Here is a 17,451-nt window from a genome sequence, read left to right on the forward strand (position 1 = left end):
GATGGGAATACAAATGAAACAGGACTTCCTAACTTTAATTTAGAAGGGGGGGGGGTGGATGAAAAAAATCCGTCAGTGTATCTATCTGTTCCTGGGGTGACTTGTTAAAATGGAGAATCGTTATGAGGTGGTGGCCATGTAAAGCCTCTGGCACACAGTTGAGCAGTTCTTTTTCCATCCAGTGGAGGGCAGTGGTGCACATACACACCAGCCAGGTCATGACATTGTTTCACGTAATGGTTAGAACATTGACTAATCCTGAAGGGGTTAGTTAACCCATCAGGACTGGCTGTTTTCGTGGGATTTGCTGAGGGAATAGTGGACGCTGAGGCAGGGATCAGGATGAGTCTTTGTTCAGGAGGGAAGATAGTTGACTCAAACGGGGCTGTCTTGCCTCTTCCTACTCGTAACCCTTGGTCCTATCCCAGTCCTTCCTGTGTGCCTCGTCCCATTTGCCCTTGCTGTCAGTCCCATGCCCTGACTTTTATGTCATGAAGCAGTAGGACCGGGAGTAGTCCAGTATGCAGCAGTGGCCAGGATGAGGCTGAGCTGACAGAACCAGGCAGTGGTGCTGTGCCGAGAGGCCGCTGGCAGGGAGTGAGAAGCGCTCTGTCCATTGAGTACGAACCAGGAAAGGGCTAACATCATGGGAAAAGACCATTCGAGGGAGAGGAAGTAGGGGCTGCGTCAGAGAGGCAGAAGGAGCAAGAGGAAGGCAGGAGCTGAGTCTTCTCATTCCTGTCCCTCAGCTTGGATTCCCTAGACAAATATACTTCCCTTCAGGTAGAAGGCCTCGGGCTGGGACTTCATCAAGTACAGGCCTCCTTGCTGGTACTGAGTGCTGTTAAAATGCTCACTGTCCTCCCTGAAGAGGGCTCTTGGCTTGAAACCACTCTAGACAAAATTCAAAACATAAGCAAGGTTTCAGTTCCTGGAGAGTGGGAGGCACTGAAGCCAGTTGTTTACACAATCTCAGAGTGCACACAGCCCACCTAGAGAGAACAGTGTCCCCTGAAACCATCTTCAGGGGTAGGAGGGTCTCTGGCCTCAGATCTGCGGGGTAAACAAATCCTGCCTTTTGTTTGTAGACAAACAGATAGGGCATGGATCAGAGCTACGGTTCAGTCAGAACTGGTGCTTATCCGGTGAAGTGTCACTGGCTTTAAAGGGCATCCAATTGAGATACTCCATGTCAGTGACACACACACACACACACACAATTAAGAGACGCACTGGGCATATAAACAGCTGCTTCCTAATGGTTAAGTCCCCTGGTGTTGTATTGGTCAGTTTTGCTGCGGCACCCCAAAAGATGACATCCAGGTCACAATTTTCAAACATGCCTAATGAGTTTGAGCACGCAACGCAAGCGATGCAGCTTAACAGGGCCTGCATTTCAGAAAATACTGAGCAGACCTGTCCTGTGAAAATCAGGCCTCATTAAGGGTGTCTCAAGGTTGGCCCCCAGAATCATTACGCTTTTGAAAAGTTTGGCCCCATGACACCCCCTCATACCAAGGAAACTCTGCTGCCAGGTACATCTCATGTTTACTACCTGGTAGAGTTTTCAAAGCTCCTTTTTATTATTAAAAATGGAAGAAGAATAAATTAAGCACACTTTGAAAACCATTCCAAGAAAAGAAAAACGACCCACTCCCCTTTATGCAGGAGTTCATGTATAGCCATGATATTGATGCCTTCCAGGAGAGATGGGTCCAAACCAACACCCTCTCACCAAATACTTTGGGAGAGATAGATCTGAACTTTATGGCCCCGGCCATCCCTGCCTCTGGGGCGTGACAGTGAGAGCAGTTTGACTCAAACTGTTTTTAAGGGTATGTCCACACTGCTCTGAAAAAACAACCACCCCAAAGGAGGGGTGGTAGCTTTATTACCGGGAGCGCGGCTCCTGGCGATAAAGTGCTGTCTATACTGACGCTTTTCAGCACTAAAACTTTTGTCGCTCCAGGGTGTGTTTTTTCACACCCCAGACCGAGAAAGTTGCAGCGCTGCAAAGTGCCAGTGTAGACAAGCCCTAAGTGGTTGCCTTTTCGTTGTTTATGTGCTGAATTGTTCTCTAAGCCTGGTGAGTGGGAGCATTTAGCACATATTGCTGAAGTAAACATGATTTCCATTTATTATTTGCAGGTTACCTTTAAAGCCAGTCATTGTTTGCTGGTTATAGTCAAGCTATTGACAAAGATACTAACCGCTGCAAGCAACCTAAATGAGGAAATCGTTGCTATCTAACAGTATCACAGTTACATTTCTGTACAGTCCCTAGAGGACATTTCCTGACAGTCAACATCTGGTTTATTGAATATTTCTGTGCTTTCCTCCTCGGCTTGGAGTGTGTATTAGTCTCTTCATAAATCTGGCTGCCTTTTTATTTGATCAGGAGTAAATACATTCTTATTCTTGTTCTTTGTGTTGTCTTGCAATTTGTGCTTGGCCTCTTGTATTTCCCTCTGTATTATCACACCAGAGAAGCTGGCCGCTCTCCTATAGTCCGTTAAGAAGTTCCTCTCAATGTTCCTCCACCTAGGGGTACTACAGTAACAGTGGTCCAGCTGTTGTCTCAAGTTGCTCTCCTAACTTGCGTTGGCTAGTGCAGATCTTAATAACAAGGCTCCAATTAGTCCCAAGAAGACTTGCATGAACTGGGTGAGTGAGAGCAGTGAGTTTATAGAGGAGAAGCGCAACATCCCTAGAAAACAAAAGTCAAACCCTTAGTGAATGTTAATCCTGTGTTACAGTCATGGTGATAAAGGCCTCTGTAACACCCTCTTTGCCCCTCCGATGGCCCACAGGCTGGAGATTTCTATTGTCAATTGTCCAGCCTCTAAAAAGCAGTGGTTTTAAAGCAGCCATGGTATGAATAGGACACAACCTCCTCTTCTCCCCCACCACCCTGAGGCACCTTGAGCTGGCTGTGGTACAAGGGAGGCCAGCGTCAAGGTCAGGAATAAATAAGTGGCAACATTGTCTGCCCTGTTGGCAATCAGAAAATCTTCCTCGAGAATAGAAATAACTAACATTTCTGGTGCAGACAGCTGAATAAGAGAGAAAGAGCGCTCTGTTCCTCCTGTCAACAGAATCTCTCTCACATACACGCGCGTGTGCGCGCACACACACACCAGTCCTCCCTGTCCCCGAAATCTTTCAACAGCCACAGTCTGGAGACGTAGGCTGGACCAGCCATGTGCACGCTCTACAGCTAAGGTGTTAGGCTTTGGATGATGCTGCAGAGAGGTTGCTCTACTAATTGCCGCTCCGATGGAAAATAAAATACATAATAGCAATAATGAATCATTGATAATTTACACTTTGCTAGCAATTGCCCATGGGAGGGTTTTGAAATGCTTTACATGCAGGACTGAAGTAAGCCTCACAACAGCATTGTTTCTAGGTAAGCATTAGTATCCCTATTTTGCTGATGGGGAAACTGAGGCACAGAAAGGTTATGTGACTTGCCCAAGACCTTGCAGGAAGTCTGTGCCACAGCTGGGAAAATAACCCAGATCTCATGACTCTCAAGAAGAAATTTTAGTTCAGATACTGCAGTGATGGGTGCTAGTGTTAAGTTCTAAGATAGACAGGCAGACAGACACAAAATCAGTAGGTCAGGGAGATCTCTTTTAAAAATTAGACAATTCCTTGACCCTGCCAGATTCCATACCTTTCTCTGCCCCACCTAGGTCAGTCACCCTCCCTGACTGTGGGTCATGATTCCCTCAATTAGTTCCCCAAATGTAGCCCAAGAGAGCTAGGTCTTTAGTCTGGCCATATATGTGTTTTACCCCTTAGGCCCATTTCTCCCCCCGCCTCCCCACAATATGTTGGGGGAACCGGTATATTATTTACATTAGCCCAGTTGCAGTCTGCTGAGCTGACCCTGAACATGGTGAGTCCAGGTCCGTTGTTGGTGATGGTATGTCACAAGAATGGGTGCATCTTGGACTCTTCATGTCACAATGCCAGCTAAGAAGAGCCTGTGTGCCAAGAGCCCATCTGTAGACTGTAGGAATGGGGTGAAAAAGAACAGCAAACTCTTCCTCATGCCTGACTCACTACTGCTGGCCATGCCCCAGAGCATAACCTCTGTACTGCTGGCATGCTGACATTATGACGTTGTGCAGTGCAGCTTGGGCTTCTAACCTTTTGGGCTTTCCCATTCCCTTAATACCATTTTCAGAGTATTTGCAGCAGGATTAGCTATCGATTCTCGGTGAGGTTTTCAAAGCAGTCTAGACACACGTCTACAGTGAACGTGAGATGTTCAGTCCAAAGCCTGTCGGAATTATTTCACAATCTCACCCTCTGTCTTTATGAAATTTGCAAAGCTCTTGTGCCCCAAGAAGTTTCCAGCAAAAATCCTGACAACGCTCTGGATACGGAGCGAACACTGCCAAGCACGCAAGGAGGCGAGAGCTGTCAATGTCAGCCATGTTGTTGTTGTTGTTAGTTACGTCCGCTTGTTCTACCCCTGCAGGCTCTGAAGACTGTTCTAGAAACTTCACCAGCCCCAATGGCACTATTGAGTCCCCCGGATTCCCTGATAAGTATCCCCACAACTTGGACTGCACTTTCACCATCATGGCCAAGCCAAAGATGGAAATCATCCTTCAGTTTCTGACCTTTGACCTAGAGCATGACCCCTTGCAGGTTGGAGAGGGAGATTGCAAGTATGATTGGCTGGACATCTGGGATGGCATTCCTCAAGGTAAGCACCAGGGTGACGTATCACCAAGGCTTTTCTCTATGCCTGGCTATTCTCCCATTAACCAGCAGTAATAGGGAGTCTGAAAAATTCCATAGAGGGCATGACTCGTTGGTATTCTGCAGCACTAACAAATGCAAAATATTGTTGGCCTTTTCTCAGCTGTTAAATATGGTGATGTTGCAAATTCTATCTGTTCCCAATACTGGGTTTGTCCTCATGGAGTGTCAGTGTAGACTTCATATTACTGATGAACCTACACCTTTAATTTTCTAATTGTATCATTGGATCATTTGCGTTAGAGATGAAAAAGATCTATTGATCACTGAGTCCATCTCCTTGCAAGTACAGAATAACGTCTGTCCCACAGAGGCTGTATCAGATGTGTTCTATAGTACATGCATCAGAAATGCAGGTAGATGGACACACAGATGTGCACTAGAAATGCGGAGAGGTGGACAAACTGATACTACACTTGATCTACCTCTGTTCTTGTAAAAAATATAAGTGATAGAAACGAAACAATCAAAAATGCCTTCATTTCATCCTGATTGGTTCTGTCGGGTGGATTATTACTCGCTATCCATTACCAGTGTATTCTTGCAAAGTAGTGCTGACTTGTCAGGTTAGATAAAGACTAAAGAGTCCAACCAAAAGGCTGGAGCTACTTTGCTGCTCTTTCTTTTGCAGTTGGCCCTTTGATAGGCAGGTACTGCGGCACTAAGACACCTTCTGAGATCCGCTCAGCTACTGGTATTCTCTCGCTTACCTTCCATACTGATCTGGCAGTGGCTAAAGATGGCTTCTCTGCCCGCTACTACTTGGTCGAGCAGGAGATCCCGGAAAGTAAGTTGGAAATTTTACCGTCAGGCCTGTTTGTGGGACTCATGCAGTCATGTGGGCTTTTTATTGAATTTCTGGGAGTGTTTCCGTCATTCAGTATGTCTGTATATGCAAGCATTTGGGTGAGTGAGCCAGGATGAGTGTTTTCAAGAGTGTTTCAGAAAACTGTACAGAGAGAAATGAAACTATGTATATTTTAGCTTCTGCGTGGAAACTATAGTTACTGATTGTGATGAGTTGGACCCTTCCTTCTGGGATGCCACCTGATGTACTGGGATTTCACTGAGCCTTCCCTGCTCAATCAGTTCCCTCTCCCTGCTTTGCTGAATTAGGTTCTCCGGCCTCTTGCAGCACACACACAAAGGTAGGGCCACACCACACTGTAGACACAGACTGAAGTCAGCTCTGCATATTTTCATAAAGAATATGGAGTGAAACGTCACATGAATTGCAGTTTCCATCTTAGTCTCACCTTTTCACTTGTTCCTAATGTTCTCATATTCCTTCTGTACTGAAACTCTCCATGTCTGGTCTTGATCCAAAGGATTTTTGGAAAATTTGGGCAAAATTGGTGCAGCCATATTATTGATAGAGTGGGAAAAACTACAGTTTTCCCAAAATATACTTTCCCAAATTGCCAATTGGAATTTTGCACTTGTCTAATTCAAAAATGCCTGAAGCTAGAAAGTTCAAACTTAATCTTGTTTTGATAGCCCCTGCTAAGGAAGGCGAAAGTATTTGGTTTGATAAAAACAAGTTCTGTTCTTTCAAAATTGTGAACATTTAAACTCAGCAAGTTAACACATACATGTTAGAAATTTTTATTTTATTTTTCTTTGTGACATCCTTCACCTAAGATGATGGTCAAAACCTTTCTGTACTGTGATGCCATGTTACAACAGAAGATAGTTTTAGGACACCTCTCTCAGAAGTTTCAAGCTTTCCCCCCTTCCCCTCCCAAGAAAGAAAGAAAGGGAGGGTGGCTATTGTCCCCAAGTTGAAAACCCATGGCCTAGAGCAGTTTAGAATATTGGACATGCACAGTCAGGGGCTGCTGTACTAAGGATATTTGCATTATGGCTGCCTCTGTGCAGTAGTCTTGCATTTGCTATGTCTCAGTTGGGAATGCCTCAGCTAGGGTTGCATGAGTTAAGGATGCCTCAGTTAAAGGCACTTCAGTTTTTCAAATTTATCCCCCCCCCATTTTTGTCCCCTTTTTATTCTCTTCTTTAAAAAACAAGGACATTAAATGTACACGCTGATGGTCAAGTTTGAAAAATCAAGGGGACTAAAGTCAGAAAATGAAAAATGTTTGCATCAAATCCTGCTCTCACTCACACTGGTGTAAACTGAGACTTTAATGGCACCGCTTAGAGCATAATTTGGCCCAGTTTCTAGTGCAGTGTTAACTCAGCCGTGTTCAACATATGGGACGTTAGTAGAGCTATATCAGTTTACACCAGCTTAGGGTCTGGCCCATGTAGTATTTGCTACTGATGTTTTCTTTGTGAAATGTATCTTACTGTTTGTTAGGAAACATATGCCGTAAAATATACATGATGTGACACATGGCTGAGTTAATGTGGATTTAAAAGCCTTAAAAGTGAGGAAATTCAAAAAGTTGAGTTCTAGATTTCTCAGTGTTAATGGTAGTGACCTTTTAAGCCAGTCTACCCCATGCAGCCACCTATGGACCCACACTTTTCCAAAGGGCAATGCATACCCACACATAGACATCTTTCAAATCTGAGTGCCATTCTTGATCACTCATGTATGTTCCCATCTGTTTCTGGCAACTGTGGGATATGGCAGAGAGTGCATTCCTCAGTGATTCCTTTCCTGCCTTTCCCAGCTTTGGCTAGAATTCACCTCTTGGCTTCAAGAGGTTATAAGTTGCCAAGGAGCTTCACAATCAGGTGCGAGGGCTTGGCACATCTTGAAAAGGGATTGGGGGAGTTGTAAACAGGGTATGGCCAGGGGGAGGGTTGTGGGTGCGCAAAGGTGGAAGAACCTTATTATAGAGGGGAAAGGATCTGGACTGAGCCCCCCACATGTGTTAATTTACAGAGGGTCTTGCAAACCTAAGGCCAGTCCTGTGCTTAATGCTGAATAGTTTTTTGCATTGCATGTGTATGCAGATATTTCTGTGTAAATCCGATCATTGTGACAGACATATGGGTTTGATCTAGGATGCTGGGGAGTAGTTCATGGCTTACTTCCAGTTGGGAGTGAAAGATACAGAATTTGTAAACTTGTCTCTGTGTGTGTGTGCGCGCGTGTCTGCTCCAGACTTCCAGTGCAACATTCCTTTGGGGATGGAATCTGGCAGAATCTCCAATGAACAGATCAGTGCCTCCTCCACCTACTCGGACGGAAGGTGGACCCCACAGCAGAGCCGGCTCAACAGTGATGACAACGGATGGACCCCCAACCTGGATTCCAACAAGGAGTTCCTCCAGGTTCGTACAGGTCCCCGTGACAGGAAGAGGAAATAGAGTGCTAAATTATCGAGGATGAATGTTAAATCTTGATTTTATTAAGGCATTTGACACAGTCCCACATGACAAACTAAGCAAACTAGGGAAATGTGGACTAAATGAAAATACCATAAGGTGGGCACAAGTGCTTGAAGAATTGTATTCAAAGAGTAATTATCAATGGTTTGCTCTCAAACTGGGAGGATGTATCTACTGGGGATGCACAAGGGTCTGTCCTGTGTCCGGAACTAGTCAACATTTTCATTAATGACTTGGATCATGGAGTGGAGAGTATGCTTATAAAATTTTCTGGGAGGGATAGCAAGTGTTTTGGAGGACAGGATTAGAATTTAAAACTACCTGATAAATTGGAGAATTGGTCTGAAATCTGAAACTCGATAAAGACAAGTGCAAAGTACTACACTTAGGAAGGCAAAATCAAATGCACAACTACAAAATGGGGAATAACTAGATAGGCAGTGGTATTGCTTAAAAGGATCTGGGGTTTATAGTGGATCATAAATTGAATATGAGCCAACAATGTGATACGGTTGTGAAAAAGTCTATCATCTTTCTGTGGCGTATTAACTGGAGTGTTGTATGGAGGATATGGGAGGTAATAGTCCTGCTCCACTCAGCACTGGTGAGGACTCAGCTGCAGTACTGTGTCCAGTTTTGGGCTCCACACTTTAAGAAAGATGTGGACAAACTGGAGAGAGTCCAGAGGAGAGCAACAAAAACGATAAAAGGTTTAGAAAACCTGACCTATGAGGAAAGGTTTAAAAAAATGGATTTGTTTAGTCTTCAGAAAAGAAGACTGAGAGGAGACCCTGATAAGAGTCTTCAAATATGTTAAGGGCTGCTATAAAGAGGATTGTCATCAATAGTTTTCCATGTCTGCAGAAGGTAGGACAAGAAGTAATCAGCTTAATCTGCAGTAAGTAAGATTTAGGTTAGATATTAGGAAAAACATTTTACCTCTAAGGATCATTAAGTACCAGAATAGGTTACCAAACGAGGTTGTAAAACCTCCACCCTTGGAGGTTTTTAAGAACAGGTTAGACAAACATCTTGCTGGGATGGTCTAGGTTTACTTGGTTTTACCTGGTCCTGCTGCGTCATGGGGGGGCTGGACTAGATGACCTCTCAAGGTCCCTTTCAGCCCTACATGTCTATGATTCTATGATTAATGTGCTGTAGAGATGGGGAATTGCGGCTATAATACTGGGCTTAGCAACAGTTTTGTGTTGCCAGGCAGCTGCTGCAGTGTGCAATATTGAACTGACCTCTAGATCACTTTTGTCAAAAGCATGGTCCGCTAGAGGCCAAGCCAGCATTGTCCTCTGAGCAAGTGCTGAAAGGGCACGCTGGCATTGGCAGGCACTGCTGTGCGGGCCTGGTAGCCAGCACTGGCAGAGCGACACTATGAGAAAGCATCTCTGCTGGACGCAAAGCCAGCGTTGGCAAAGCCCCACCATTGCACTCCAAAACTTCAGCTTTCCTCCCTCCCCCGCTTTGAGCCACATTGACTGTCCTGCTGTTAAACTGACCCTTGAACATAATAAGGCTTGTGGAATATTTTATTGCCTTTGTGACATGCAGAGAGTCCACGGTGGGTGAGCTACTGTTTAGGGAAGTCAGGACGACTCTGCCTTTGTGAAAGGAGCCAGCCCTGCTGCTGGCCCATTAACATTCCTGCACAAGTCCTGACTTGACCTTATGCCCCCTGAACCTCCATGGACTTTCTAGAGAGCTGAGAGAGAGAGAGCAGTCTCTGGCTACTTACAAGGACCATTGACTCTGCAGCCACCCTGATGGCCAGAGTCTTAACTAAATGTTGGGAATGTGCAGCTAGAATAATACTGACTGTGCTGGAGATGTAGTGAGCATGGTCAGTGTGAAATTCAGGTCGGGATTTCAGAGCAAAGTCTTTCTTTAGGCCCTTCGTTAGAAACACATTGTCTCTCCACAAAGTGTTTCTGAGTGGCTCTATCACTGTGAGATGGTGCGTGTTAATGGGCATTAAGAACTGAAGGTACTGAAATGTCATTGCCTGAAGCAGATGTCCAAGGGCTTGTCTACACTACTGCGTGGGGTCGATCTAAGATACGCAACTTCAGCTACGGGAATAGCATAGCTGAAGTCGACGTACTGAGATCTACTTACTGCCGTGTCTTCACTGCAGTAAGTTGGCAGCTGACGTTCTCCTGTCGACTCCGCTTGCACTCCTCGTTCTGGTGGAGTACCGGAGTTGACGGGAGAGTGCTCACAACATCTATCTAGACGCGATAAATCGACCCCCGCTGGATCGATCACTGCCTGTCGATCCGGTGGGTAGTGTAGATAAGCCCTAAATCTTCATTCGTGGCAGTGCTACCAAGCCAGATCGTGTGACCTTTTTTAACCCACATAACTAAAATAAACATTAAAAACATTGAAAACTGCTGCTCTTGCTAATTGGCCATCATGACTTTATTTTACATGGAAAAGCTCTGTCCCGTGGCTTCTGTCCCATTTAAAAGGAAGCAAGTGTTTAATTTTAGTGACAATCCTGTTTGGTCTGAGGGGAGACTTTGTACTTTCATTTACGGACAAACTTCAAAGTCCTTAATCAGTTTCACCCAGTCCTCACACTAGCTGAATTCCTGCTGAGGTCAAACCCTGCTTTTTTCCCATTGAAATCAATGGGAGTTTCCTTAAGACTGAGTACAAACTGAGAAAGGGCATCAAGATTTTGCCCCTTGTGATCAATCACACTTTCGTACACAGTCACTTAGCCTGCTTCATACTTAAACAGAGACAGAGACACCTGCAACGTACTTTCCCCTCTCTTTCCCCTGAAAGTATAAAATTGCATGAAAACGGCAGAGCATGAAACATTTGTTCTCTGTGGCATGTTCAGTTAAGTGGTCTGAAAATCAGCCCTGGAACAGTACTGCTGAGTTTCCAAACCAGTGTGACCCTTGTTGCACAGAACACTCAAGTAATGGCAGTGGTAAAAGCCACAGCTGTGTCTACATGCTCTGATGAAAGCAAATGGGATATTAGATCCTCCGCTGGTATAAATCCACAAAGCTCCAGTCGCGCTGCACCTGCTGGAGCCATGCTGGTTTGCACCCTGTGAGCAGTTGACTTTTAGTTTTTAAAAATGAGGGGATGGTCCAGTCCACCGTGGGACTGATGGTAATCACCATTTTCTTCCTCATCCTCCTTTCCCTTCTCTCCTCACTGCCCCCCACCCCCCGATCAGGTGGACCTTCGTTTCCTGACCATGTTGACCGCCATTGCTACCCAGGGTGCCATCTCCAAAGAAACGCAGAATGGCTACTATGTCCGCTCCTACAAGCTGGAAGTCAGCACCAACGGTGAGGACTGGATGATGTACCGGCATGGTAAAAACCATAAGGTAAATGCATTGTCCCTTAACAGCTGCACCCGTGGGAGCCTTGCCAGCGGTGGAGGAGTGGGAGGGGAAAGGCAAGAATACATTTTATGGATTTAGGGATTTATTTTGTAAGGCCTGTTTTGCTGACGCTGCTGGTCAGGGCTGACAGGCTGCGTGGGGAGGCCTTCCCCAGAAATGATCTTTCTCATCGATAGAGCGATCACTGTTCCTTAGAAAACCTGGCTGCTGTTGCGTCTTGCTCAGTGGAGAGAGCCTGCAGTATGTTCTTTGACTGCAAATGAAGGAGAAAATGCTTTTCACAGCCCGTATTTTGCCATACAAGATTCATTGAGCATTTATGGCTGGAGCCCCATCCCCATGCTGGGTTAACAATCACAAAACCACATGAAACTGCAATTCAGGAGTTATTGAGGCCTGGAAATGAAAGGGCACAAATCCTAAGAGGGGATCGCTGTGTCCCGGAGAATAAAACAAACAATAAATAATGAGGAGCAATTCAGTTTGTCAGGCATACGGGATCTGCAGTAGCAATCACAGTTGGCAGTGCTGCTTGTGCCTGCTGTAGCCGCAGCTCCTGGAGGTGTGTAGTGGGGTGGGGAGGTGGGTTGTGTGTAATATGGATGTTTGACCCTTGGAGATCTTTGAGCCTCCGATGCACCCTGAATGCACAATGAAGGGAACGCTCGTGAGGTGCTGTGGTTTTGAGGGTGGGTACGGGAACAGCTGGCTGCACAGAGTGCAGATGTATATAAAACAGAAGTGGTTTCAGGTAGGTGCGGCACTGTAATTCGCCTGGGCTGTACAGGTGCCCTTTAATTAAAGGAACTTCTGAAATGCCCCTGAGAGCTCTGTTGTGGTTGGCTGCGGTGTTGACGTCCCCTAGTGGATCGTGTACATAGGCACTGTACAGTGTGGGGAACAGCAGCAGTTGTCCCCCAAACAAGAATTTCATCCGCACAATCTGTTCTGTACATTAACTGCTGAGGGTTGGGGCACAAAACGGAGATGAAGGTGAAGTGATTTTGCTATGACTTTATTTATTTATTTTTCATTTTCCTGAGTGAGGCTCTCAGCCCTCCACTGGCAAAGGGCATGAAACCCTCTAGCTCAACTTCACAGCCATTCATCCAAACGTTTTCTTTCCTCTGTGTCCGCATGGTTTCACCTACCCCACAAGTGTCTTTCAGCGTGTGTCTCAGGTTCAGACTAACTAAGGTGCCTATTTGGTCCCCATTACCATTGTATTAGAGCACCTCACACTGACCTATTTATCCCCAGAACACTCCTGGTGAGGTACGGAGGGGGAACTGAGGCAGAGAGAGGCTAAGTGACTTGCCCAGGTCACACACAAAGTCTGTGGCAGAGCAGGCAACTGAATGCAGGGTTCCTGAGTCCTATGATAATGCCCTAACCATTGACCCACGCTTCATATCAAAGCTTACTGCAAATCAACTAGCACCCCTTGGATTCACACTCAAATCATGAAACTCCACATTTCCTGAAGATTGGCCTGACCCAAACTCCCAAATCCAAACACCTTTGGGCAGATTGGATCTGGAGCTGCATGTGGCAGGTAGGGCCCATCTCTAAAATGTCACATCATTCCAGTACAAAACTATCTGGAGTCTTTGGCTGCCTCCCAGCTGGGCCCAGGTTGTCTCAGAAAGCTCCTAGGCCTTAGCAGACCTCTTGATGAACATTGGCTGAGTTTCTAGACTGCAACAAAACATATAATCAGGGGAGTTTGAAGTTTCATTAGGACCATTTTTGCAAAGCATACAGGGAATGGGCAAAACTGGGGTTAGAAAGATGTGCTCTGAAAAACCAAGTTGGTCAGGCTGGTGTTTAAATTGCCCTTTGCAGGAAATTTGCAAGTCAGTGTCAGTTTCAGTGTGATGCAGATTTTTGTCACCTCTGACTTTATCCTTCCCTGCCAGGGGACTCTGTAGACATGAAACCAGATCCTTGGCTGGTGTTAGTCAGGGCAGCTGGGTTGACTTCAATGGAGATAAGTTGTTCTACACCAGCTGGAGATCTAGTCCACAAAGCGTGAGACCCTTCGGCCCAGATCCTCAGCTGGTGTCACTCAGCGTAGCTGCTCAGCAGTCAGTGGAGCTGTGCTCCTTGACACCAGCTGAGGATCTGGCCCCTTTGTATGTAGAAAGACAGCTCAGCTACACAACCTCCTTCAATATAAATCTCTCCCTCTTTACTCCTTTATGTTCATCCCAGTCTCTCTCCCTCTCCCTTTTGCTGGACTCAATTTAGCAGACACCTCCTGAGGCTGGTGGAGAAGTAATTGCTTTTTGGTGACCTGCCTAGCCTGAAATCAGGGTGACTGGTTTGTTCCCCTCCCCTTTAAATGTTCAGCCTTCAGCAGCTGAGCAGCAGCAGAATGAGTGCAGAACCTTCTGATTCGACTGTACATCCCTCAGCCCCGGAGCGCGGCTCAGCGCATGGAGCACCAGCGAGCTGGCCACGCTTCCCGTTTAACGTTAATCACTGCTGTTCTTTCATTAGGAAACCTCCCAGATGTCTGTATTTAATGTGCAGATTCCACACTATTCCTGGTGCGTCAGTGCAGCTCTCCGCACGGTTCACAGTGAAATAGTTGAGTGAACCATGCCAAACAGATTTGTCAAGTCTGCCGCAGTTTGATTTGATGCCACGAGGAGTGGGGAGGGGCGGAGGACTCAGTATTCCTCCGTATACACGTATAGATGGATCAGCCCATCTCCCTCTTGCCTGTGTAAGGTGGGCAGGGAGCCAAGCTTAACTGGCGCTTCCCGCGAGTCGGCTAACATCTACATCTTCATCAGAGAGAGAGAGAGATACAAAAGAGGAGAAGGACTGAGCATAGGAGGGGTGGATGGCAGATAATATTCTCTCCAGAAAGTGGAGGGAAGGTATGACCTCCCCTCCAGTGCTTATGGTGCCAAGGAAGAGGAAAGGGTGGGTAGATGTGGTGTTTACTGCAGAATTTGAAGGCTAGACTTCAATTCCCTGGCTGCTCTCAGTGTTGATACAGTGTACCAAAGGCAAGGGAACAGGAAAAAGGAGAATAAAGTGGAGGAAAACAAGATTAATGAGAGCTCAAGGCAGCGGGGGACGACTGTTGTTGTCTTGCAGAGTGCTAATATATTTGGGGGAGAGGGAAGGGAGGGTAGCCAAATTGCAAACATGCTGCCTGAATGAGATCAGGACTAATCAGAGTCTTTCTGTTTCCACTCCTGTCCACCAACCTGCCTCCTCAGCCCAGCTGCTCCCAGTCAACAGGTGAGGGAGGCTATGCTGTGCTGAGGAAAGTGATTATAGCTTTGTCTGGGGCATTGCAGGCATGCTTCTCTCCAGATTTAGCCTAGAAAATTGTACACATAGGCAATACATCCACATTCATTTACATGAATGTTGAACAGACGTGCCTGTTATACATTAGTCCATTAGTCTCTCTCTCTCGTACACACACACACGTATGAGACATGGGCCCAGGGTGCAAAATATGGATGCAAATTTCCAACGCTCCCAAATACATGGTTTATCTCTGTAACAGAGATAAGGAGCAGAGTTGGGGACTTCCTCTCTGCCATGCACACACACTGTTTATAACTACACCACAAACCAGAGAATCAGTGGACCCAATGGGTCATATTTCCAAGCACAGTATAGTGCCCATTTATATCAGTCCCTTGTCAGGCATTTTTGTAAGCTGTAACAAAAAGTACTTGAACTCTCACTTTGGACATCTATGTTCAATGCTCTGGGTGAAAGCTCAGTCCTGTGGCTTCTTTATCTAAAGAGCTGCAGGGAAGATCTAGCCCTCAGCCCACACTCTCCTCTGCACTAAGGTACCGCACTGCAGATGTTTAACCCATCTCCCAAATCCTGACTTGCTTTCACTGTTTGTGTAGATGAAACGAGGATCACTTCAGATTTGTCCATATTTGGAAAATTAGGACCTAAAATTCACCCCTGGAGCTGCACCTGTGGAGAACTACAGGTCCCAGTTTTCCTAGCATAGTTGCAATCCTATGTTTATGGGGCCCAATTCATCCCTTGTAGCATACCAGTAGATCCCATTGCTCTTGGATACCAGCTGACTCCCTGATCTAGGATTTGTCTAGGTATATAGGATCCTATATTATATCTTTAATGGGAATAACTTTTGATCCGGTAAAGGGCACTCTCAGATGCAGAGATTCCGCCCCAGTGATGGTTCTCTGCCCAGTGTACACAGGGCCCAGTCTTGCATGCATTCCTCAGGAAATACTCCCAGGGCAGGCAATGGGAGTGAGGTGTAGAGGCTGAGGTGCACTGCTTTCTGTCTGGCTGCAGGATCATTTCTCTTTTACACCCCCAGTCTGCTATTCCTGGATTTAATAAATGCAGAACTATCCATCTCCTCTTCTCCAGGATCTTCACGCCACCAAGCTGCCCTGCTCCCCATTTCAAGTCTGGCAAGAAAAATAATCTCCCTGACTTTTCTCCTTCATGCTTCTCTGTCTCAAATCCTGAAACCCTAATCCTGTTAACGCGCTCTGTTCCAGGCCTCTGTCTCCATGGGGTAACCTAATCCTGCAGTAAATCTAGTCCATGCAAAGACAGACACACACACAGCTGGGGGAGGAGCGGCTGCTATCCCCGCCCCCACCCTAGAAAACACAAAACCTCTCCCTGGAATGTCCCAAGAAATTGCATGATGACAAAAACAGCACTAAAAATAAATAAGGCAAGAGACTGTCCCCAACCATAAACTGCTTTTTGGATTTAATGGTGCTTTTCTCGCCTTTGCTTCACTTCTGACTTGGCAGCTGATAGGATTCCCACACCCGGTGGAACTAATGCAGCTTTAAAAAATCCCCTAGCCGACAAGGGGAAGTTTTAAAGTGAAGAGTGTCCTGGGTATGATTTACAAGTGGAGGCAGGAGGTGGAAAAACCCACCCTGGCATCCTCCAGCCCCGGCATCCTCCCCCTTCCCTGTGTTTCTGCAGCAAATTAATTAAGCGAGTCAACTCTCATTGATTATCAATTTAATTTTACGTGTAGACCTGTTGGCTGGACTAAAATGGAAGTAAAAATAAAAGTGTAGGGAGGGGACAGGCAGGTCTTTGATGCTGCAGTGAAAGTGGGTTGCCTTGGCCGCTGCTTAGAAGATGCTTTTAATTTGTTAATGGTTTTTACATTTGTCTTCCAACTCTGCCACCCTTGTGTGTGTATTTTCATCTATCACAGCCAGATCCTCAGATTGTGTAAATCATTGCAGATCCATATAAGTCAATGGATCTACCTTGATATACACCACCTATGGATCTGGTGCATCATGTGTGTTGAGTGGCTTGCAATGTACAGAGGTAGGGAGACAATGTGATGTTCTCATTGTGTAACAAAACATTACTGCTTCGTTGGGGCTCTGGGTTTCACAAGTGCTCCTGCTGGTTCTTGCTGTGCTATGAAAGTTAACTCAGGGCATGATTCCAAGCCTCCCGAAATCAATGAGAATCTTTCCCTGGATCTCAAGGGGCTTTGGATCAGACTTTTAGTTAAAACAAATTCGACCAACAATAGGTTTCTCTCACCAACAGGTCAGCGTCCAGCATCTCTAAAGAAGGAAGGGGGCCAAGGTTTCCAGAAGTGATCAGGGATGGTGGGTGTCTCACTTTGGGGAGGGAGGCATTCAACCTGAGACAACTTAAAGGGCCTGATTTTCTTAAAGTGCTCAGAAAATCTGGCCCCTTAAAGGTGTGCCATGCTGGACGCCAAACCACCCCAAATCAGTCATTGCTTTTCATGCGCAGGCCATGCGCAGGTCTGAGGCTGATCCTGTCAATGCCAATGACAGGAAGATTAGAAGTAATGTGCAGCAATACAACGAGCTTCAAAAGGGGTTGAGTGTTTAGGGGACTGGCAAAAAACATCTACTGGAGTAATGCAAAGTAAGTAATCTTGGAGCAAGTAGCCAAAGTTAAAGGATCTGATCAGGGCAAGGATTTGGGACTTATTGTGGAAA

The 17,451-nt window shown here is 46.0% G+C and overlaps 1 protein-coding gene across 4 annotated transcripts in view; it reads left to right on the top strand.

The window, feature by feature from the left end:
- Positions 1–17,451, top strand: part of NRP2 (neuropilin 2) — a 123,321-nt gene that overhangs the window by 43,332 nt on the left and 62,538 nt on the right. For all 4 annotated transcript variants that reach the window (XM_048869288.2, XM_048869289.2, XM_048869290.2 and 1 more), the window contains exons 4-7: positions 4,493–4,723; positions 5,411–5,566; positions 7,853–8,022; positions 11,291–11,446. In XM_048869288.2, coding sequence (XP_048725245.2) covers positions 4,493–4,723; positions 5,411–5,566; positions 7,853–8,022; positions 11,291–11,446 — 713 coding nt within the window. The remainder of the gene's footprint in view (positions 1–4,492; positions 4,724–5,410; positions 5,567–7,852; positions 8,023–11,290; positions 11,447–17,451) is intronic.

This window comes from Caretta caretta, chromosome 11 (assembly GCF_965140235.1).
Source record: "Caretta caretta isolate rCarCar2 chromosome 11, rCarCar1.hap1, whole genome shotgun sequence".
Classification (NCBI taxonomy): domain Eukaryota; kingdom Metazoa; phylum Chordata; order Testudines; family Cheloniidae; genus Caretta; species Caretta caretta.